Source organism: Leptonotus elevatus, chromosome 8 (assembly GCF_054856555.1).
Source record: "Leptonotus elevatus isolate MCC_2025b chromosome 8, RoL_Lele_1.0, whole genome shotgun sequence".
Lineage (NCBI taxonomy): Eukaryota > Metazoa > Chordata > Actinopteri > Syngnathiformes > Syngnathidae > Leptonotus > Leptonotus elevatus.
The window spans coordinates 25,548,109-25,572,696 of NC_141246.1; the positions used below are offsets into that span (position 1 = coordinate 25,548,109).

General features: G+C 39.5%; 1 protein-coding gene across 7 annotated transcripts in view; it reads right to left on the reverse strand.

Moving 5' to 3' along the window:
- tenm3 (teneurin transmembrane protein 3) overlaps positions 1–24,588 on the reverse strand; it is a 269,085-nt gene that overhangs the window by 102,685 nt on the left and 141,812 nt on the right. For 6 of the 7 annotated variants that reach the window (XM_086083026.1, XM_086083025.1, XM_086083024.1 and 3 more), the window contains 2 exons: positions 8,878–9,145; positions 692–865 (listed from right to left, as the gene is read on the reverse strand). In XM_086083026.1, the coding sequence (XP_085939152.1) occupies positions 692–865; positions 8,878–9,145 (442 nt within the window). Of the gene's footprint in view, positions 1–691; positions 866–8,877; positions 9,146–21,622; positions 21,791–24,588 lie in introns of all 7 variants that reach the window. The other variant, XM_086083028.1, reaches the window with a different exon arrangement.

Genomic DNA, 24,588 nt, shown 5'->3' on the forward strand with positions numbered 1-24,588 from the left:
GCGCGCCGACCGCCCAGATCGCTTTCAACGGAGTTTTCTTCAACTGAGGATCGACGCTCGCCGAGTCCCTTTCTCTCCCGTGCACCTGAACCAGTCCGTGAGTGCGCCTTCACTGCAATCTGACCATATACTACTGGCGCAACGCTTTGATTCAAATATAAAAGTGTTGACAGGTCAAAACGCTTCCTCCTCTATTCCCCATCTACCTTTTTCATTCTCTTTTTATCTTAGTTTGTTAGGTTGCATGTTTTCTTCTTAACTTTGATTCACATTTTTTATTCCGTTTCATTAATAGATTAGGCTGTGACTGATATATGTGTATTTACTAAATACATTTGTTGTCGAGAAATTTCATTTCTGCCGAATCATTTGTGTTTACTGAGTGGATTAGTAATTCTCTTATTAAAGCAAAGAACTCCATGATTAACTAGAGTAGCAACTTCAGATTATGAATACTTGAGAATAGGATTTTTATCGTTTATTTTGCTCCTACAAACAAGCAAAGCCAACGTGGTGCCCCCAGAAGTTGCTAAAGAAATTACAACTCCCCTCAATGCCGTCTACATTTCTTGTTCGCCATTACGGCAACCCAAATAATCGCTACAATGTACTATAAAGTGGCATGTTCTATTGTGGTATGTTTTACAGTAAAACAATGTGTATTACTTTATACCGCTAGGTGTGAACTTACCTCCATGAGCAATATTTGGAGGATTTTTTAAACTTGAAGGCAGAGCGAGACAAGGTGTTTCTTGGCAAAGGTCTAGTAGGAGGGGAGTACACTGAGCCTGTTGCCATAGTGTAGCCGGGTGTTGCTGTGGAGAAGAGGGGGGTGGTACCTGTACCGGTCTTAAAAAGAAAGTGCCTGAGGATGAGAGAGAAAAAAAAAAGAAAAAATATGTTACCACATGTCCACACCTTGGCAGAATTATTGGTACACGTCCACTGAAAACTGGTCACTGGAGCAACTTGAAATTGGTGCAAATTAAAAAGCCACAAAGCTTCTGGGGAAAAAAATTTGTATTAAGATTTTTTGTTACAGGCCACATCAAATATAGGTTTACAGATGCATAAATGAAGCATACAAACTACTACTGTGGAACACTGACAGGCTCAATTATGTTCTGGTGTTTTTGTTGTCGTCGGGTTTTTTTTAATTTATGAAACCACACATGGTGTCTTGAACCTGTGCAAGATACAAATTACATCTCAAAATGACGCAGGTATTCAGGTGCGTGCATAGTGTCAGAAAGCTTGTTTTCAGACTCAAGTCATGGGTCCTCCAGCAAGATAATGAAACACACAGAGTTAAAAACACCAAAGAACAATATACAGTATTGGACTATTCAGAAGTGGTTTTCTATGCGCTGTGATCTAGATCCTATTGAACATCTGTGGGAGAAGCTAACACATGCAGTCTTGGAAAAGGAACCCTTCAAATCGGAGACTGCTGAAGCGAGTTGCTCTCAAGGAGTGCCGCAAAACTACATTTTATGTAATTTGTGTCTTTCTTTAACAGAAGGGTACAAAACAAAGCCTATCCATGCACTGTATGTGAATGTGTCCCATTATGGTATTAAGTATACTATATAACAACCTGAAATAGTTCAGTAAAAAAAAATCTGTAAACATTATAAAAAATATTTTTATCTGCATCATGTAGTCATAATGTTTGTTCCAGTATATAAAAAAAAACCTATGCTTACTGTTTGTAAACATTAATTTGGCTAATTTTGGTTAGTGGGTTTGATCCTCACCCCTGGCGACCATGTCGAAGTGTCCTTGAGCAAGACACTGAACCCCGATTTGCTCCCAGTGGACCTGGCAGCGCCCCGCAGTCGGGCATTGGGTGAATGGGTGAATGTGAGGCATTGTAAAACGTTTTGGCCACCATATGGTGGAGTTAAAGCGCTATATAAAAAACAGTCCATTTACCATTTAAATGATGGGGGGTGGATGGGGGGGGGTTCAAACGGAGTGGTGGGTGGAACTAAAATAACATTTAAAAATTACTCATGTACCCGTAAACTTTGCCTTAGATTTAATTGACGGGTCGATCATTTTCCATCAATACAAAAGTTATTATTTACGTTTATGTGAACAAATTAGAGCACCTTCTGGCTCCTTTTTGCAGTGATGAAAATCACTGCAAAAAAAACATGTACACTAATTATCAAGGTCACAGTGTCTAATTAATGACAGAGCTTCAGCTAATGAGCGTCTGCAATTACAATTACGACTTCTCTCTAACAAGGCAGTGTGATTAACAATTATAGCCGATTGTAACAAGGGCCCTGTAATTAATACCTGCCTCAAGGAAAGATGTGAAGAAAGATATAAGGGCAACAAAGTTGGGAGATCACAGTGAATGGTGTGAAAGAAAATGAAGAGGACACGTAGTAGAGGCAATACACTGAACAATGCATTGAATGTTTGCAATATGCTGTGCTCGGCAGTTTAATTTAAGGAGCAGCAGACTGTAGGACTTAGCAGCACTGAGCCTTCAGACTGCACCCCAACTCACGCCTATATGATCTAAACACACAGTGTTATCTATGATGACCTTCATTTATTTACAACTTTTTCTTCCATTTCTGTTTTTGCTACAATTATGGCTGGTAGGTTCCTTATTAAAATGTGCATATATTTTCCCACGTCATAGTAGTAAGCAGATTTTTATTTTTAAAGAGATTCAAATGCATATGCTAGCTATTCACCTCTAAACTGAAGCTGATCAGAAGAAGAATGATGAATGGTATTGCAGTCATACCGAATGGAATTCAACTCCTTCACATGGAGCTTTTTTGGTGTTATGTAACACACCAAGCCGTCTGTGTTTTTGCAGTGTATCTAACAGAACTACGCAACACCAATTAAGGAATGGCAAACATGAAGGTATGACCATGACCAGGCCCGGCCTGAGCCGTCTGGAGCGGCAGAACAATTCCCACCAGAGGGCGCTATTTGGGTTCATTTCAAAAACATCAAAGAAAGTGCTTTTGGTAGAACTAGCCAGGCCCCCAATGACTAAACTAGAGCGTATGAATTTTCCTGAGTGGTTGGCTTGATTTATGAACCGTTTGGGCCACTATTTCGTGCAGAATGTATCAAACAAGCATTTGTTAAGCAAGAGCTTTCTCTCTTTCACTCACTCACTTTCCATCATAAGGTGCCCAAAGCGCTTTACAAAGCCTCACATTCCCTGATTCACACACATATTCATACACCAGTGGTCGGCTGCTGCCATGCAGTGTGCGACCAGATCCATTGGGAGCAAATTAGAGTTCAGTGTCTTGTTCAAGGACACTTCAACATGCCAAATATTGTTTATTGACTGTCTGTATTATCTTTTTTCGACTAGTATGTTGTGGTATTTGTATTTGTCGGGAATAGTAGGTTAGGCAAAACAAAAAAAGTATAGTAATGAAGCGATGCATTGACAAGTGAATGCTACGGTGATTTTCAGACGTACTTCAACTATTGCAATTCTGACTATGTTTCCCCATGTTTTTTTTAGAATAGTAATCTAGGTTTGCTGCGATGGGGCATCTTAATTGGAGTTTTTACTTATTGTTACTTACGGCTGTTGCAATTTTCGGCCTGTCCCATCAGGGATCACCACAGCAAGTCACTCACATGAATTGCTTGGCAAAATGTTTACTTTCTATTTCCTCTCTAACACAACCCACCCATTGTTATGTGGGTTTGGGTATGGAAGCATTGGCCGTGGATCAAAATCAAAGGCAGCAGCATCCTACACCACTAGTGCACTGACTTTCACTTATTACTGTATGTACTTCTGCATGGTTCCCTATTCTGTTTTCTTGTAATTTCATTTATGTGAGGCAATATAGATAAAAATGTGCTTGCTGAGCTACATGTAAAATCAAGCAAAGCATATGCAAGCATCATGCAAGATGCAGCTGATTCAACCCAGCCATGTTTAACAGTTCCATGTGCTCTGCAGACAGTACTTGTTGTGGGGTTTGATGCATGAGGGTCTTTTCAGTGCAGAAAATGGACGCATAAAAGGATTTCAAATTGACAAATGTATGCTGGGGTAGCTTCATGCAGCCGACTATCCATTCACTGTGTTAGTGCAAACTAATGACAGCAGACAACCAGAGATTGGAGGGATAATAGAGTGTAAAATGAGTGTGACCACAGTGGGCGGCAACCATAACTAATATGGCAGCCTCTTAAAGATAATGGTGCTTCAAATCTTTTTTCTGCAACCTGCATTTTAGGAATTATTCACACTGGATGTCTTTATTAATTGGGGCGACACAAAAAATGTTGGAGCTGCCACCTTTATTTATTTATTTTGTAATACATTTTTTGGGGTGTGTTTGGATGTGACCATAAAGTTAAACAGTTATACTCAAAGTAATCAAAAGAAAAACAAAACAATAGTTTAAAAATGAATCAAAGAGCTTGATGATACATTTTTTCCCCCTTAATAAATTAAAACGTGAAAATTACACACAGAAATAGATAAAAGCAAGCAATTCACTTTAAAGCAAACAGAAATACTTTTGTGACGTTACTGATTTTGTGTTATTTTGCAACCTTTTACTACAGCCATTTCTGGAAGTTACAATTTGCAGTGCTTTTTCATGGCATGTCTACATGTCAGCAGGTACATTTTGAGCAAAATTCCCTTTTCTTCCACTTCCAAGGGCAATTATTAAACACTAACTGTGATTGTGATGTTGTCTAAATGATTGCTTATGGGTGTTCTTACTTGACTAATTGAGGTTTGATTAAAAACTACAGCAGATCTTGTGGATTGACTTCACACTCATTATACTATTAATACTATTTGTTATGGGCAACTTTGTATTTTTTTTAATTGCCATATATAGAATAAACATACAGTATGTAGGCCTATATATTCTAAGATGAAGACGAAAACATAGAAGCAGCAATGGCAGTCATGGCAAATAAATTAAAGTTTGCACGGCAACAATTTACAAGGTGCATTCATCCACCAAGATTTTACCTTTAGCTACAATGCAACACGGAATTCTAATTAAGCTAAGTCATTTTAAGATAAAATAAAGTTAAAAAAAAACAACAACTTTAATGTAGTTATTAAGGGGGTGTTCCGTCATCTTGTGTAATGCCCGCTCTGCCCGCTTTCTGATCTTGACAGTTGTCTTTCCTTGTAATGCCTGCACTTGGCTCAATTTTTGGGGGCACTCTGAATAACTGAACGGCACATTTAACTAATGTTCTCAGTTTCCTATAGCGCGCTCGGAGCATATTTCCCACGATGAGGGAACAGGGATTTTGTGGGCAAATTTGTGGCTGTGAACTAGTGAGCACGGGCATTATCCAGGGGTAAACGACAGGCTTTCAAAAATACATAATTGTGGAATTTTCAGTAGTTAGGCGAGACCAATAAAACAGTCTAGAAAATGAATTGTCTTGTTCAAATATACACAAGCCTTCCAGAGCAGTTTACAAGATGGTGGTCTGTGAGAGCGTGCGCAGTAAATTATCATGGGAAGATTCTTCCAAGACAGGAGCAAAACAGTCTTAAAAAAAAAAAGGTACTTCATCTGTGTTGAACGGGCTTATCTGTCAAGGTCATACCGTTCTAGCTTCATGTACAGCAAGTAAAAGGCTCATTGTTAAAATTGCAAATGTCCACAATAAACTATAAACATGTTATGCTAATACGTGCTAACTAATTATTTTCCATAACAACATCAAGAAGATGGCCCCCAGGGATGTCCTGGAGATAGAGCCAGATGGACTGTCATGGAAAGACAAGCCCCTGTATGGCATATACAACCGACAAATTGAGAAAGTGGCTGACATCATGAAAACATACCAGTGACTGGAAAAGACTGGACTGAAAGACAGCATGGAGACACTAATCATGGCAGCACAAGAGCAGGCCCTAAACACAAGATCAATAGAGGCCATGGTATACCACATTAGGCAGGACCCCAGGTGCAGGATGTGCAAAGAAGCCCCAGAACAGTGCAGCATATCACAGCAGGGTGTAAGATGCTCATAGACATACAGCACTACCAGGTAGCAGGAACAGTGTACATGGATAAACATGTGGATAAACATCAGAAGAAAGCAGTTGTGTTAGATGTAGCAATCCCGAATGATAGCAACATAGGGAAAAAGTAACACAAAAAGATGGATAAATATCAAGGACTGAAGGAAGAATTAGAGAAAATGTGGAGGGGAAAAGCAACAGTAGTGTCAGTAGTAATGAGGGCACTGGGGGCAGTAATCCCCAAGATGGGTGGGATGGCACCAGCAGATACCAGGTACAACATCCGTGAAGGAGAACACAATACTGGGAACAACCAAGTTCCTGCCAGAACCCTCAAGGGCACTCGCCTCTGGTAGAGGACCCAAGCTTGAAGGAGATACCGCCCAGGTGGACGAGGATACCATTCTTATTTTTTTAATGACTTGTAATTACAAAAGAAAGATTAACTCAAAAGAAGAAAATAACATTGAATTTGATTTTTACCTTCTTCTCTCTCTCTCTCTCTCTCTCTCTCTCTCTCTCTCTCTCTCTCTCTCTCTCTTTCATTTCCTGTTGACGCACGAGAAGCCAAAAGCTATTTTGGATTATGGACAATAATTTAAACCAACTGAGTGGAATGGCCTATATGAAAAAGTCTCACTTCTTTGGATCTTTCTTTCATACTCCAATATTCTTACTCTGTACTCAAATCTGGCTCTATGCAGTGTTTCAACATTCCGACACAACACACTTCCAAGTTTTTCTGCAATGAACCCAGTTTTGAATGATCTTAAAACTAAACTGTCAACCTTTTAATATTAAAATAAATCCAAACCAGAGACATAGTCCCAATGGTATTAACATTCTCCAGCTCATACAGTAACAAAGCCAAAATGCTGGAGGTTGTAAAGATCATAGAGACCAATATTTTCCCCTCCATGAATCTAATGGCATCACCATCACGGGGGGGACTTAAGTTGACTATAAATTGTTTGGTGAAACAAAGGTCAAGGTTACCATTACTCACACATTCTCATTAACACACATTGCAATAACGAATCTTTGTCTACCAAGTAATGTCACCCCTTTTCAGTGTCTTACAAATATGCCTTCTGCATTGAAAAATCTAAATCTAAAGTTTACAAATTGTATTTATTTTTTCTCAGTCCATTGTTGTTTCCAAAATACAGGACCATGATCAAATGCATGTTGAAGAAGTCAAGCTCAATGATGCATAGCATCATTGCTGAAAATACATTCCTGAATAGAAATGTAATGTTGCTCATACATGTATCTTTCTGAAAGGCTTGCTGGCCTTAGATGCAGTACTTGACAATTAAAATAAGAAGAAGAAGAATTGCTTTGAATTGTGCAGTTCTTTTCACAAAACTAGAGTAACTGTTCTTTTAAATAAAACAGAAAGTGCATGATGCACGTTTCTATTATAACCATCAATGTTAACCTGTACAGAGAAAAACAGGCCTTTGTCTTGTCACTGTGCCAACTGCAGTAGAAAGCACGCATTGGAGCTATCTGCTTAGCAAAAAGTCATTTGAGACCGTGTTTGCTGTGTGACCGTAATTTCTGGTGAGCTTCGTCTTTTACGAGGTCTTGAGACATATATCAAACATAGGATATTTTTTTGCCTCATGAATTGAAAAACTGACTGTGTACACGCTACTTGGTGCAGAAATTCAGGTGGCTAATCAAAATGCATCCTCCGTTCACATGATTACAAGATGGGAGACCACAACAAAGATGTCAGTGACTACAACTTAAGGGTCGATACAGTATATGGTCGATACATGACCAGATCATACCTGCTTAACATCATTTTGTCTGTGTCTTCAGTTTCAGTAACAATTTACTCATCTAATAAATGATGTGCAAGGAGCGGCCCCAATGGCCAGAGGTCAAGGTCACAGGCTGTGCAGAGATATGCTGGTACACTGGCAGCTGCGCCCGGTCAAGTGACAGATTGCCTCAGCCACGTGGCAAAGCCAAATTAAACAAAAGTCTGAATGGTCTTTGAACTAAACACGCTGCTCTGTCATTGGTAAAATCCACATCACTGTTTATGGACCTAAACTTGTAGGCCTGCGGTATCTCTGGTCAGTCTGTGGCCTTTTTTCAGTGTGTGTATGTGTTTTGGCAAAATGGTTAGTTGTGTTCCACTTGTTCTGGACCGGGCATGCGGATGCAATGTTTTCCTAAAAAAATCCAAAAAGACAATTGTGCGAGAACCTATGTTGCTCAAATATTAATTAAAGAAAATGACCAAAATATAGCATGATTACTTTAAACAGATAAACAACTTATTTTATTTCAAAAATCATATATTTTGTTAAAACAAGAGTGTGATGGCAAAAGCTTCATCGTGGGGAATGGAGCTGAGGCTCCTTTTCCTTGATCAATTGCAAAGCGATGCTCAGGATGCGAGTTGCATTCAAGGTGATGATGATCAACGTGTCCTGCAATTTACATTAGTTATCACCGCTAGTTACGCTCTTTGTTGATGCCTAAACTGAGTAAGGACTGGACGTCACTGAAAACGTTCATTTATTAGCACTTTTACTGATTTAAATGTGATGCATACTTGAATTGTTGTTCTTGTATTTATTTTAATTCTTCACACTTTAATGCATTCCTTAAAAGTTGGTTGTGCTAACAATTATTTTGGATATTATTTAATATATATTTTATTTATTGTATGGTGTTCTCGATATACAATATGTATTTAATAAATAAACAGTAAAAAGATAACTGCCATTCATTTCAAATAAGGTTAATTAAATATTACATACATATATCTGGATAAAAAGTTTTACCTACATGGCACAGCTACAAATGCATCTGTGTTTAAGGCAAATATAATTTACCTTGTTTCCAGAGGCACATTGCTACCCAGCACCCAGCTGTCTTGCAGCGGGACGCTCTCTGGGGGTGTGGTCTGCAGCTCGGCAGGTGATTGGCCGACCACAGGGGCCGGGCTTCCAGTAGGAGGAGTTAGTTGCCGGGTAGAATTCAGCAATTGACCAGGGTGTTGTGCAGAGCCCAGTGATTGGTTGAGAGCTGTTATTGAGGGATGCTGACGATATGGGGGTGCCACAGGAGGCAGAGTAGAGCTGTGATGAATGGAGGGTTGCTCTGTAAACATTATAGAGAAAGTATGACTTTTAATATGCAGTCAAATGTCGTCATAAATCTTCTCTTTATTTAAAACAAAATAGAAACTGGCATTCACAATTCAGTGAAGACATTTAGCTAAATTTTTCATTTATTTTACTTAGATTACATACATTTAAATATTTTTACATAGGAACTGCAAATGTAAATATGTTACCAGGAGCAATTCAGTGTTTGTGTCCCAAGAAAAAAAAATGGCTGTAAAACTTGCCGTTGGGCCGAAACCTTGTACCTTCAAATCGGTCACTTTTCACGACCCCAAAAATTGCATGTTTGTTTAACTATTAACATTGAATCCTCAAAGAGAGTAAGGCCTTTTTCAGGCCTTTAGTTAGGTAAATCATTTGTAAGCATAACACCCACGCATGTGTAATGACCAATAGTATAGATTTATAGAATATAGAATAATATAGATACAATTTCTAGAGATGTCTTGTGGAGACAGTATGATCATTGTTATTATTTGTCTACGTTAGCAACAAAAGCTGGTAAAGATAATATGTATGTGCGTTGTACGTAAAAATATCCCTGGTTCAAAACTGTCTTTGCTCTTTATTCCTTGCCACTGCCACCAAAATTATGCCCTTGTGAAGGATTACAGAAATGTAATAAATGCATCAGTAAATCAAATAAATGTGTCACTGTCACGGCCCTGCATTATGTGTGCTATGTGAGGATGTAGTGTCCTTTTAAGCAGGACTTGCGGAGACCAAGATGGCGGCAAGCGATTGGCCACGGAGAAGATCCCAGCAGAAAGTGGTGCGGCCATCCGATTGGCTGGGCCAATACAAAAGCCACCAGAAGATGACAGCAAGGGCGGTGACCTGGCAGCAGCAGCGGTTCCTCTCGGCCTCCAAATTAACTTGTGTAATCGTTATCCTTAGTGCCACCTTTGTGTAGATAGTTGTTTCGTTTGTATTAGTTAGGGTTAGCCATTAGTTGCATGCCATTTGCTGGCTTTTGTTTTTGAAACCAACTGGTGATTTCTTTAGTTATGTTGAGAAAACCTTTTTGCGTAAATACGTTGTTCTTGCCTCTTTCCATTGTGAAATTACATTTAATTAAGAAAAAATTAAGTCTTGATAGCTTCCTTTGTGTATTGTTATTTTATTGCACTTGGAGACCGAGAGGTGTCCCTTCCTTATGTGGCGCACCTTCCCCTAGACGGGTGCGTAACATTATTGGGGGCTTGTCAGGGAAGTTTAGTCCGTAATTTTTTAGTAAGTACACTTTTGTTTCCTCATTAAGGGTGGTTGGCGGATTTAAGGGCTATGTTCAACTTGGATGAGTTCGCGCTGCACCCCACCCTGGACAAGTTGGATCAGTGCACTAAGGCCGACCTCTTGTTGATTGCTAATTTCTTTGACATCTCCGTGCCTTTGAACGCAAGAAAGGCGGCGATTAAGCATTGTGTCGCTCAGAGGCTGGTGGAAGCGGGAAAAGTAGTCCAGACGCTAGCCGGCTCTGAGGATGGGCGCTTGGGAAGTTGGAGGAGCTGCGGCTCACTCTACAGATAAAGGAGGTGGAGCTCCAAACCAAGTCCCTCGAGGTGGAGTTGACCCACCCCTTCAAGCCCAAGCCATTCCACCTCCGCGTCGGACCAATTCGACATGAGCAAGCACATTGTTTTGGAGCCCACCTTCCGGGAATCGGAGGTGGATTCAAATTTCAGCGCATTCGAACGCATAGCGGCAACACTCCGGTGGCCTAAGGAGGTGTGGAGTTTGTTGCTGCAGTGCAAATTGGTTGAGAAAACGCAGGAGTTGTGCTTGAGTTTGTCCCTCGAGCAGTCTGGAGTACGATGTCGTGAAAGCCACTGCTTTACGGGCTTATGAGTTGGCGCCAGAGGCCTAACACCAAAAATGTTGTAGTCTGTGCAAATCTGCCAACCAGACTCATGTGGAGTTTGTGCGTGAGAAGTCGCTGTTTTTTGATAAATGGTGTTCTGCTAGTAAGGTTTCAAATTCCGCTCAGCTTCGTGAATTATTCCTGCTGGAAGAAAATGGGTCTTCGACAGTACGTGGTCCTCTACGTTAGCTCCGAGAGACATGCCTATCAGACTCGGCCGTTCCGACGCAAAATGTGTCTGTACAGTCTTTTAGGAAGTGTTTGTATAATGTATGTGGTTTGAGGCGTGGGGCCTTGGCTTCTTTCAAAAGAAACTGTCTATGCAGACTACTTTCAACATAGAGATTATGCACAAAAGGGGAAAAAGTAATGTTCTGGCTGACGCCCTTTCGTTCTGAGTAGTTTTAACAAACATGGGTGCATGTTTATTCTTTGGGTAGGGAGGTGTTACGGCCCTGCATTATGTGTGCTATGTGAGGATGTAGTGTCCCTTTAAACAGGACTATCGGAGACCAAGGTGGCGGCAAGCGATTGGCCACGGAGGAGGTCCCAGCAGAAAGCGGTGCGGCCTTCCAATTGGCTGGGCCAATACAACTGCCGATTCAAAAAGCCACCAGAAGATGACAGCAAGGCCGGTGATCTGGCAGCAGCAGCAGTTCCTCTCGGTCTCCAAATTAATTTGTGTGATCATTATCCTTAGTGCCACTTTCGTGTAGATAGTTGTTTGGTTTGTATTAGTTAGGGTTAGCCATTAGTTGTGTGCCATTTGCTGCCTTTTTGTGTAAATACGTTGGTCTTGCCTTTGCCTCTTTCCATTGTGAAAATAAAGTCTTGATAGCTTCCTTTGTATTATGTTATTGCACTTGGAGACCGAGATGTGTTCCTTCCTTATGTGGCGCACCTTCCCCTAGACGTAACAGTCACTAATTTAAAATTGATTATTGTGTGCTTCCTGCTACGTGCCGTTGTGTGTGATTTCACTGATTATGTCTAACAACGTCCGAGTATTCTAACTAACCAAACTGAACCACTGAATCTGCAATGGGGGTATATGTTTTGCTCATTATAAGTAATTTGAGACAGACATGAGGCACAATTTATAGTAGGCTTGAGAAAATTGCCCAAAATGCCATGTTGGCTCTGTATTTTCCTATGCAAAATTTTGCTCAAATTGTTTTCAACTTTTCAAGGCTGCATGTTTTTCTGCACATTTGTCTTTCCAGGGTGTTTGATGGAAATTAATGCCAATGCTGGTAAAGTATATAATTTTCATAAAGAGCATCATGTCCCCATTTTTCACCCTGTTATTTATTTCTCATTGAAAAAAGCAAAGAATAATAGAGGGCATGTGGAAGCAAATGCCCATGAAGGCAATGAATGCACGCAAGCCCCCCCCCCCCCCCCCCACACACACGCACACACACACCCGCACACACCCACACGCACACACATTCTTAATATGTTTCAACAATCCGCAAAGCAGGATTCTAACTTCAACATTGGAGAATACAATCACGCACAGTTGGTGAGTATTAGGAATGTCTCTTTGTATTTGCAGTGAATGAAGCATTCGGCTGAAGTTGCTATGTCTGGAGCCACAATCAAACTATACACACTTTAAAATGTGTGAACTGTTTAGCTCTATACAAGACACAGGTCATTGATTTAGCATTTCCATTGTATAGACTACTCCTAGTGTCTTGATTTCAGAGAGTAATACTAATGATTTCTGTATACTTTAAAAGTGTCTATTTTCAGTGTTGAACTCCTTTGTCTCTGCGGCAGAGAAAATGACTAACAAATGTAATATATGTTTTGAAATAAAATGTCTATAGGCTATTTCTTGAATGTTCTAATTCAAACATGTTCATTCTAAGGGGCAATCACTAACAGGGGCTCTATAAAGTACAATATTGAATTAGCGCCATTGATGGCGAGAGAGACCCAAAATGTCTTTAAATCCCTGACATCACCCCTGCATGCAGTGAACATGCAAATTCCACACAGAAAACCTCTTGCGAGATAACATTAATAGAGGGCATTTGGTCAACATTGATTTTCAACGAATACCCTCTTTCTTTAAAAAAAAAAAAAAAAAGAAAGAAAGAAAGAAAGAAAAAAACGATAAGAAAAAAACATGTCTTAAGGTGTAAATAATTATTTTGTGGTTACAGTTTTACAGTCTTTCATGTAAGGCACATCCATAATTTTAAGACATGAAGCAAGCTGTTGTGGGGCACGTGATTGAGAGCTGCCCCGTGACTTTATTAGAGAATGCCATAAAACTGCTACTGCTAAAGAAGTGCAGTAATTTTTCTGGTAGTATTGTATAACCATTGGTTAAGAGTGGTGCTTGTCTCATGTGACACGATCACTTGTTAAAGTATATGTTACCTCTGAGCCTGAGAGAAATTACACGGATTTCCATTATCGCGGGTAGTTTTGGGAACGTAACACCCGCGAGAAACGAGGGAACACTGTATACGCACAGGCATAATTATATTAAATCGAAATGATAACATGTCAAGACAAAAAAGTTAACAGCTGATTTATTTATTTTTTGTATGTAGTAAGTAGCAATTTGAAAGTAGTCCACGGTTCAGCTCAGCTGATAGATAATAGAACAAGTAGAAAATAAAGAGTACAAAAATAATTGCAAATGTCACAAAAAGTCAATTAAAAGTTACCCAGAGCAAGCTCAATGGTCAACCGAATTTAGAGATGAAAAAAGAGCAAAACCGACATGAGAGAGAGCAAGAGGTGTAAGGCGGAGGGAAATGGAATGATAAAATGGAGGGAGGTGCTAAGAAACTGAGAAAAAAAGATGAGCAGGAGAGGAGATCCAGGAAAAAGAACACTTGTACAGAGTGGAAGAGGTCAGTAGAAGAGTTAAGACTTGTGGGTTGTGAAGCGTGAAAACCCATTCCACCTCTGGTCTCCAGCAAGGAGACCAAAGCAAGAATGGGTTATTTCCACAGCCAGAGGCTATCTTTACTGTTCATGTAGGTAGAGTGCATCGTTTTTGGATCCATGATTGTAAAGGATAGGGGGGAAAAATTTGCAGAAAAGAGATATGAGGTATGAGAGATAACTGATTTTTAATTGAGGGCATCTATATCAAGAACTAGGGATGTTCTATACCACTTCTTTTTTTTTGACCGATACCAATAGTCATACTCAAATCTTCAGTACTCACCGATAATGATACCAAGTGCCGATATCATTAGTACTTATGATACATAAAATTTCCATATAAAGCAATGACAGAGATTTTTTTTAAATGACAAATATATCCCAACTAAATCAAATTTCCTTAAAATTAAATGAAATTGCAATTATATTTTTTCAATTTGCTCATAAAAGTCATTTTGCATAGAGTACAAAATAAAATGAATTAAAAAAAAATCTGTAAATAAGATGAAACAAATAATCCAGTGGCCAGAAAAAAAAGTCCCAATTTAAATATGTGGTTGTACAACTTCAAATAATTTAGTAATATCTACCATGTTAAGAATTCCTCAAGCTGTTTAGTGTGTGATGTTTAATTATATATTTTTGAAATCCATGCTTTTAATTTGGAAGGCTGCTCTGTGTAGGAATTAGCAGTATTGGGTGTAACACGTTTAAAAATTCATAAAGCGATCATCTGTGAGCTGAGTTGCTTACTATTGCATTGGAACCACATATCACAGAGCAATACGCTGGACACCTGACCTTCTTTGAAAACAGCATCGGATTCCATTAACGCAAAGTCATTGTTTCTCACACCACTTACAGTCAAGGTGTCACGAAATAAAACGTTCAAAATACAAGCACAAAGTAAAACAAAAAGATAATAAACTGCGTTTAGAACTATGAACATGTAAGCGTTGTTGTGTTTTTAGATATGATTTGAATGAATGTGCCATCACTTGCAGTATGGAAAATTATGATCACCGATTGGCTGTCGATGAGTAAAATGCATTCTTGGGAAGATCTCCAGTAGCTGATGACGTCACGCTAAAGCAACTCCAATCAATCGCATGTGCACAACATTGAGTGCCGTACACCCAAAACAAGACGTAACGTGACACCGTGTTTACTGAAGTAAATATGATCCCACGTGGTGTCGCGTCGGGGATCACCTTACAACATGGATTTACATGTAAGTCCGTGCCTTTTCATCTCATATCGCCAGTGTAGTGAGACAGGAGAAGGTAACTAGAAATGTTTTGGGGAAATAAGGTGACGTATTGTAGAGTTCGAGACATCTACTAAAACTGACGTCACGTCATTGCTTCGCAGAATAAATAACCGTCTGTCAGGCTACCACAAATGCCAACTTAATGCTTAATGTTTCAAATGGAATTAAATTAAAGACAAATATAAATTTGACAATGTTACTTCGCGTTCATATTGCAGACGCATCACATACATATCCGATTTATAAAGAAGAAGAAGACCAGAAATTGGAATTGTAGCCTATTGTTCACACTGCATGGGGCATTATTGCATTATACCACACGCTATATAGTTAAAGTTAATTTTACCTTAATATCTTGTATTTGCAGTGTATTCAATTGAAAATAGGTTGAAAATGACTTTCCAATCATTGTATTCTGTTTTATTCACATTTTACACAACATCCCAACTTCACTTAAATTGGGTTTGTATTATTCACTCAGCCAATACAGCTATTGTTTCCTAAAAATAGCATCCTGCCTTTTGCTTAACACACACACGCAAGCAAGCACGCACACACACACACACACGCACGCACGCACGCACACACACACACCCTGTAATAATGCAACCTCTAATAATGTATGTTTGGGGGGCTTTCACATTTAATTAATCACTAAGGAAATCCTTGACGAATGACACTCTCACAGAATACTTTGGAGTTAAGCTATCAATAACAGTTTACTTTATTCACTGTGTCAAATACTAACCAGATTAAAAGCAAAGCATCTATGTAGTCCTCTATATAATATATCATTGTCTCCTTAATCATTTTAAGTATTGTGGGATTCCATGAAAATTTGCTTTAGTTTCTACTGTCTACAGTATCTAATATATAGGGTTGTGATTTAATATTGTTTGCATTTGAAATAAAACATATTTAGCATGCATTTGTGATTTATTTTGTCATTTACATTATTTTTAGTAATATTGCATTCAAACCAATAATCCTGATCATTTTAGTCATAGTTGTGCATTTGAAATGTCACATCACTAGTGTCCACATAATGTTGGTGTATTCTCTTCAGTGCAGAACTGTCTTCCTCCACTCGTCTGTAATGCTAACTTTGACATGAATGGACTTTCATCTTTCTTTACTCTGTCTTCATACCTCTATTTTCCCATCCCCTCTCTGACACCCCTGACATCCTCTTCATCTGACCTCCTCTATTATTTTCCAGTCCTTTTCTACATGTACTCCTGCAGGCTGCATCACTTTCAGGGGCTCTAATCAGTGTTCCACATTTTTCTCTGCTTATTGAAGCACCAGTGCACTGACCTCGCATACACCCCTCCCTTCCCACTCCGTCTCTCACTGTCTCACCCTTGTTCTCTTTTTCATTTTCTCCTGCCAAGTCATCTTGTACCCCAACCCCCAGCCTTTTTTTCTCTCACTCTGACCAAGTGGTTAGTATGGAAGACCACATTCCTCCAAGTCAGTGGATCTTCCTTGGCCTCAGCTAGTTTTGTCATATATCTGTTTTGTCCAATTGCGGTCATCACTTCAATAGGTACTTTTCTCCTGGAATGTTAGGTGCCTTACCGAGTTGAATAATTTCAAGTCATCACATTGCTTTTCTTTATTTCTCCAAGAGCAGAAATTCTCACCCCAAATCTATGTACTGCACAAAACTGGCAGCAGGGTAGACCTCCGTAGGATATGAACTTCAAGCCTGTATTTCACTGCGTGGCGAATGCTTGCGAGGGTGTGCACAAGTTGTGGGTGTTGTTTTTTCGTCAGGGTTCGTTGAAGGTTGCAAAAATGTATGCCAGACATAGTTTTTCTTGGCAAAACAAAATTATTTACATTTATGTTTGTGTTTGCTACAATTTGTTTAAATTACCCCCAATTTCCCATAAATTCCAATAATTTCCATTAATTCTCATAATTCACACAGAAACGTTCCAATTCGGAATATTTCCAAAATTCCACATCTTAACTTCCCATGAGAAGTTTACGGAAATTTACCGGAAATGTCATGCTCGTCCCTGCAGACATGTAGTGTTGTGTGAGCGAGCGTACTAAACAATTGGAGACTGGAAGAAAAAAAAAAAATAACAAGCAGAGGCCGGCTTTGAGCACAGCTCTAACTCCAATTAAAACTCCAAGAAAACTGAAAAAATAAATAAATAAAGATTTTATTCGAGTGCATGTACACAAGCTTGACACAGAGGCTGCAGTTACGCTTTAGGCCAGAGGTGGAAGTCGTGAGTAAAAAAGTGATAAACTCCACAACGGAAAGGGAAGAGCTCTTTTTTTTTATTATTCCAGATGGATGTACATTAAATATTGATGATGGTATAGCAGTAGTTTCCAAAATCAGAAAATCAGCAGTCCATATTTTAAAATATCATGCAACAGCGACTTTAGCAATTAGTAACTGTCTATATGTGAGTCATTGTGTATAGAATATCACACAAAGCTGTTCTCCACTAAGCTTATGCCTGCTTGTGTGCCCTGCTGTCTCTCTCTAATCTGCTACAACCTTACTTTAGAGCAATCAGACACGATTTGGTGTGTTTGCTGCCTTCCACTTGCCAGGAGTTCATTAGTTTGATCAATGACAGACCCTTCTTTCATTTTCTTCCGAGCAACTTTCCAAATATTCCTCTCAGTTTGAACTGACGCTATACTGTACTGTCAATATGTAAAATTGATTCATTCTCATGTCTGGAAGGATCCTCTCTTTGTCTCTGAATCTTTTAATCCCATCACCCTCATTGATTAGGAGTGGCGTTGAAAAGAAATGTTTATTTCCCCCTCTCACTCTGAAATGCTCCATCCTCTCCTTCATTCAATTGCTCATTGATTAGTTTTGGTGTTGAGGAGAATTGTCTACCTGGTCCTGTATTAAAAAGCACTAAGTGTTATTTGTTGTCTCTCTATGCCTTGGTTTGACCTCCCTTTTACTTTTAGTATAGACAACGTCAATAAGCTTTGGCGTCATCCAACCATTTGCAAAGAAACTCGTCTTTTTTCAGTTGCTTATGCTGCACTGAGCTGATGGCCTTGGCGTCACTGAGGCTTCAAAAGGCAGGGCTATGGAAGTTTCTTGCCATCTTTTCAAACTCAAAAAATAAATAACAAATGGGTTGGTTTAAATAGCAGCAAACCCCTTTTAATGTTATTCATAAAGGCAATCTATAATAACTTCAAAAATGTGCATTGTCATAGATCAGATCAGGGAAACGAGGTTTCTGAATGGGCCTAGCAGTCTATGAAATGAAAATCCAATGTAAAATGATGGAACTTTCATTTTGGAATCACTGCTCTTATTCTGATATGCATGTGTGTGTGACTTGCCTTTTTAGTGTAAGCAACGATGTTGCTATATTTAGCTTTTTTTTTTGACACTCAAGTGCCTACCTATTTCAAAAACTCTTCCAATTGAGTGTATTTCTAACCCATGGAAAATTGCTTGTGTTGGCAAATGTATCACAATGTCTGATGAGCATTGTTCCTTCTTCAAAACATGACATCACTTTTTCCCATCTTGAATATTTCATGCTTTGGATGACAAAATTATTTTGTGTTACTGTCTTTATTGGTCTTTCTAAGGCCTAAGAAACAGTTCACAAGCAATACTTGTATAGCAGCTGTACAAACTGACTTAGATAATAAATTATGTAAATGGCTTGAGAATTATTTACCTGGCAGAACTCAAGCTGTAGTGGCTGATGGTGACAGATCAAATTATCTGAATTACTGGGATGCCACAAGGCCCTTTCTTTCGACCGCTGTTGTTTTCCATATATTAATGATTTAAATGTACAGTAATTTCTGGACTATAAGGTGCACCTGACTATAAGCCGTGCTAGTAAAATTTGGGGAATACTCGAGTTTGTTACACATATAAGCCGCACCCGACTGTAAGCCGCAGGTGTTTTAATGTTACCGCACCGGGTTCCCGCTATTTTCTTTTCCATAATGAGGGCGCAAATTGTCTCGCTCTTGTTCTGTCTCTCCTCCTGTATTTGGGCTCACTTGGTTTGTTTTGTTCTTCCTGACACTCTTGCACATCCTTTATTGTGCGCCCCATTGTGATCTGATAGATAAACCGTACCTTTGTATTAACCGCAGGGTCGAATGCAAGTGAAAAAAGTAGCGGCTTGTAGTCCAGAACTTACTGTATATTAAATTATACTGATGGGCGTGACAGCTAGACATGCCGGAACGCCCAAAATTGTTGAGGCAATTATGTGACCGTTAATTTTCCTTGGTGTAGATGAGCCAGCATGACCTTCAACACTACAATTATATACAATTCATTGGCTTATGTCCTTCATACAAAACGACATACTGCAGAAACGACAAGCCTCTATATCTATTCTTGTTCTTTGTTGTTCTCCATAGATCCTTAGCCACCATCCTATGTAAACAAACTCAAAAAGACACATCTCTATTCGACTGAATGACATTTAAAGGTGCCTCTTTATAACAGACTGACAGAATATGCGACGTAACTGAGGACTGGAGGAAGGCAAAGAAGAATATTGGTGAAAAATGTTTTTAAAAAAACAGAAAAGAAAAAGAAAACAGTAAAAAAGTGCAAATGGTGAGAGCGATATTTTAGATGTTTGGCTGAGCAGTGGAGGGTGAAGTAAAGCTGGAATAACTTTGTGGAAAAAAAGACCACACACATCTGCAAAGACACACACACACACGAACATGCAATGCGTTCAGTAATTTAGACCTATTTCAGAGCTGTTTCTGATTATGTTTAGATGGCAATGTAAACATACGCAGACGTCGTTCTGTCTGTTTCCATCACTCCATGCAGCTGTCAGCAGCACTTTTATTTTCTCACTCTGCTTCAACCCAAATCTGCTCCCGCTTTATTTTTTCCTTTCATGCGGGCCCCCATTCCTGCTCCACTCTGGCTCCACTTGTGGTAGTTGTTCCTCTCTTCAAACCAACATGGTCTGTTTCTCATCTAAATATGCAATGACGGTTGCAGGGTCATTGGCTACCCGAAAATGACCTGATGGCAACCAAAACGGATCTTTGATTCAAAATGTTGCATGTGACATATATGTCATATACTGAGTATGTTGTGAATTTGTTCACATTAATTTGAAGTGTATGATTTTTTACTTAGTGTTGCTAATGAAAAGAGTCTCTTTATATCATGCTCTCTATCACTCTCTCATGCTCTCTGTCTCTCTCTCTCTCATAATCTCTCGCTCATGCTCTCTCTCTCTCTCTCTCATGTTCTCACTCTCTCTCTGCAGATCATTTGTGTTTGGGTTTGTTATCTGAGATTTTCTGTCTACTGTTTGTGCCTGTCTGCTCGTCTTTGTTTGTACCTGGCCTCTTCATTTGTGTTCCCTTTGAATCTCTCCAGTCAGTTGCCTCACTCTGTTTGTATTTATTGTACATCCCAATTGCTGTTAACTCTATCTCTGAACATTGGCCGTTGTTGGGTATCCTCTCAACTGTCTTCCGTATTTCCACTATGTGTCTGAACTGACCATTAGGCCAGTTCATCAGGGGGGAGATATACATTTTTGTCAAAAGCTCAAATTTAGTTGAGTGGCCTTTAAGGCCACTCAAACAGGGAGGATTGTTAGATTAGGCCTCTTAATGAGTAGATAGGTGACTTGAGCGAGGCCGTTGTGTCGTTGTGACCTGTCCTGGCTTGGCGCCTTTTAATCTGTATGCACTCTGGCACACTTATCCAGTTGAAGGTCACACATTTTTACATGGGCTAGGCTGAGCCGCCGCCCTGTGGCTGGACAGCCAAGACAGTAGAAGAGTAGAGACCATTTTGAATAGATCAGACCTTTTTCCACATTTCAGCAAATAAGGCTTTACAGCTGTGCACTTGATCTTTCAGGCATCCAGTAAATAAACTGAGAATATGCAGTCTCCATATTGTTATTATTAGTATAGCGAGCACTCAAGATAAAAGAACCGGTGAATTTTCCCATTTGAACTTTACATGTCAAAGATTACATTTGTAAATTCAGATTTTTATTTACTTATTTATTTTAACAACCTGCTCCCACGTATGGTACCTTTCTTTGCCATTTTCATCCATCCATTTTCTTAACCGCTTGTCCTCACAAGGGTCGCCTATCCCAGCTGGCTTCGGGCAGTAGGCGGGGTACACCCTAAACTGGTTGTAAAAATAAATAAATCTTTCTTCCTTTTTTTTTTTTACATCACCTTGCAGTCCTCCTGCCTTGCCTAATTAGCTACCACCACTTTTGCCTACACTCAACAACAAAAACCCAAAATGACAGTGGCAGTAAATAGTTAAACTAGGCAACAGAATTCTAATAAACCTGGGATGTTTAATTTCAGACCATGAACGCAAGAAAGAAGGATCCTCTGCAATTGACATACAAATGATAATAGTTAATTACCATGGTTCACAGGTAAGTACAATCGCGTAGTGTAATCCACTCGCTCCGATTCCTCTTCCACTGGCTCAGTTGTGTCACTTAAACCTGGGCTGCCATCGAGACTGGCTGAATGGGGATGTGTTTGGTGAAAGACAGATGATGGACAGGAGGGAGAGGGCATGGGGAAGCCTAAAAAGAAAAGGCCAAAATGAAAATGAGGAATTTAATACATAAACACATGAGTTGCGATAACAAAAATGATGATGATGATGATGATGATGATGACGGTGAATGATGATGGTGTTATTGTAAAGTAAGCAATTGAACAGTTGGAGTTGTTTTAAATACAGATGAATTATTGTGCTGGAATCAAGCCACTTTTCAACAATAATGCCTCTCATTGTGTCTACAAACCATTCTACTATCTTGTCAATCTTACAGTGTGCATGTTCAATTCAAAATTGTGAGGGTAATGTGCTTCACTGTGTTTGCGGCCCTTTAAGGAGAGCAAGCATGTGAGTGAGTACGGGGGGTACGGGAGTTGCTGTTGCAAACTTAGAATACATTTACAAGTTTTCTCATGGTCTATAATTTTATCTGTGGCAGGCCGTGGGGGAAGGGGCTGCTGAATCCCGAAGGCTAAAAAGCCTTATATATATAATTCTGACACCCTTAATGTATATATATTAACGCTCAATTAACGACCGCCCTTTATTTGGAAAGCCTCTACTGAAGGGAATTCCAGTCGCGACACAGCAGAAACGTCCATGTCAAAATTACCCAATAGAAATGCACTGTACTGCACTGGTGCTACAATACACAATGTTTAAGGGGCAGAATGTTCGAGTGTAGTAGCCATTCGGACTGTGTAGCACTACCGCCGGTTCTCTGCTTTGAAAGAACGCACTCGGTTAGCCGTTAGCAGTGAGCTAGGTTGCTAAAGCTCTCCAAGAGGTGTCCATGGGCACTCACAAACTGTGAGAGCCGAATGGACGTTGTCTTGTCAATTGTAGCGTATTTCCACTGGAGCCCAGCACCGCACCGCACTGCTCGGCTCACTGGCGGGTCAGCTCAGCCCAACACACGCACGCACTGTTTCCACCTCCAATGTGCATCTGGGACAATGTGCAGAAGTAGCGCATAACCGGCTGCGACACAATAGTAGAGCGCGGGAAACACATAACCAAAACACGGAAGCCATGGAGGACGACGTTGCCCGGTATCGGTTGCTCGTTCTGTTTTTTGTAGTGCTTCAGATGTGGCGCTTCAGAGTTCGCAACGCAAGGAGGATCACCACCATGTTTTATCGTCAGAAAGCCCTCGAGGCTATACACGCTGATAGCAGTGGGAGTTAAGTTAAGTGTAACACATAGTTGTGCTCTTTGCTTGCTTGCAGCAGAGCACCAGCGTCTGTACTCTGTGGCTTGCAGTACAGCGGCGTCACTTAATATTAATGCGCATCCGAGAACTTAACAAAATAAAAGTGATAAACATTGTGAAAAGGAGTCACTATAACACAATATAGCAGTAATAAATTAAATAATAATGCATATATTTGTGGGGACTGGCGTCAAGTTGTATTTTGCCATTTAAAAAATGTGCAGAAGTTCGCAAGTTACTTTATGCTAAAAATTAGATACCTCTTAATATGAAAATAAAATAAAAAATAAAAAATAAAACGATTATGGTTCGTTTCCAGTAAAGTTACGTCTTTTTACAATGCGCATCCATATTGAACTTAACAAAATAAAAGCATTAAACATTGTGCAAAGTAGTCACTGTAACACAATTTAGCAGCAATAAATTAAATAACAATGCGTATATTTGTGGGGACTGGGGTCAAATTATGCTTTACAGTTTTTAAAATGTGCAAAATTTCACAAGTTACTTCATGTTAGTCAGCTCTTAGTATGAAAATAAAAATAACCATTGTCTTACAAACGCAATTATGCCATGTAGTGACAGAAAAATAACCAATACTAACCCGCTGGTCACTCCTCTTAACTCACTGCACTAGTTTTGCACAATACACATTGTTATTAGACACATAGGGCACATAACACACACTTTGGGGTGGGCAGTAGGGTGGAAACACCATATTCGCCCTACAACTCCCCTCCATTTTTAATGCACCCCAAAACTAGGAGGGGCGGGTGTGTCGGAGTGGGGAGCCATCAGTTGGGGGCAGACCGCAGTATTAAGCAGTGCTGCGGTCCCTCACCTGTCTGGGGGTTTGGGGACAATTTTGTGAGTTAGAAAACAAGAGGGTGGATTAAAATGGTGAAATCCATGATGGTAATGGCAAGAGTACCATAAAACTGGCACACTGACTGGAGGGCATATAAACTGACATTACTGTATATATATATATATATATATATATACATTACTGTATATATATATATATATATATATATATATATATATATATATATATATATATATATATATATATATATATATATATATATATATATATATATATATATATATATGTCTCTGCCCTATTTTGGGTTAGAAATGGGGTCAGACAAGGTGGTATTCTATCTCCAATTCTTTTAAATTTGTATGTTGATGACCTCTCTATTAGCCTGAACACCTGTAACACTGGGTGTATGATAGGAATTTTTGGGGTGAATCATATTATGTATGCAGATGACCTCGTGGTCTTCAGTCCTTGCAGTGCTGGTCTCCAGCAGCTTTTCAATGTCTGCTCAGAATACTGCACTGCCCATGACATGAAATTCAATGAAGTGTGGTCATGATCTGCAGAACAAAGGATGACAAAAATCTAATGTTTCCTGCATATAAATTGGCGGGCAATAATTTGAGATGCATGACCAAAGTTAAGTACCATGGCCATCTTCTCACAGAACAGCTGAAAGATGACCAAGACATTTACAGGCAGTGCCTCTATATGCTCAAGACAGGTGTGAAGGTAGGTGGCTTTGTTTAGAACAAACTGCACCCCACTCTATACTGCACAT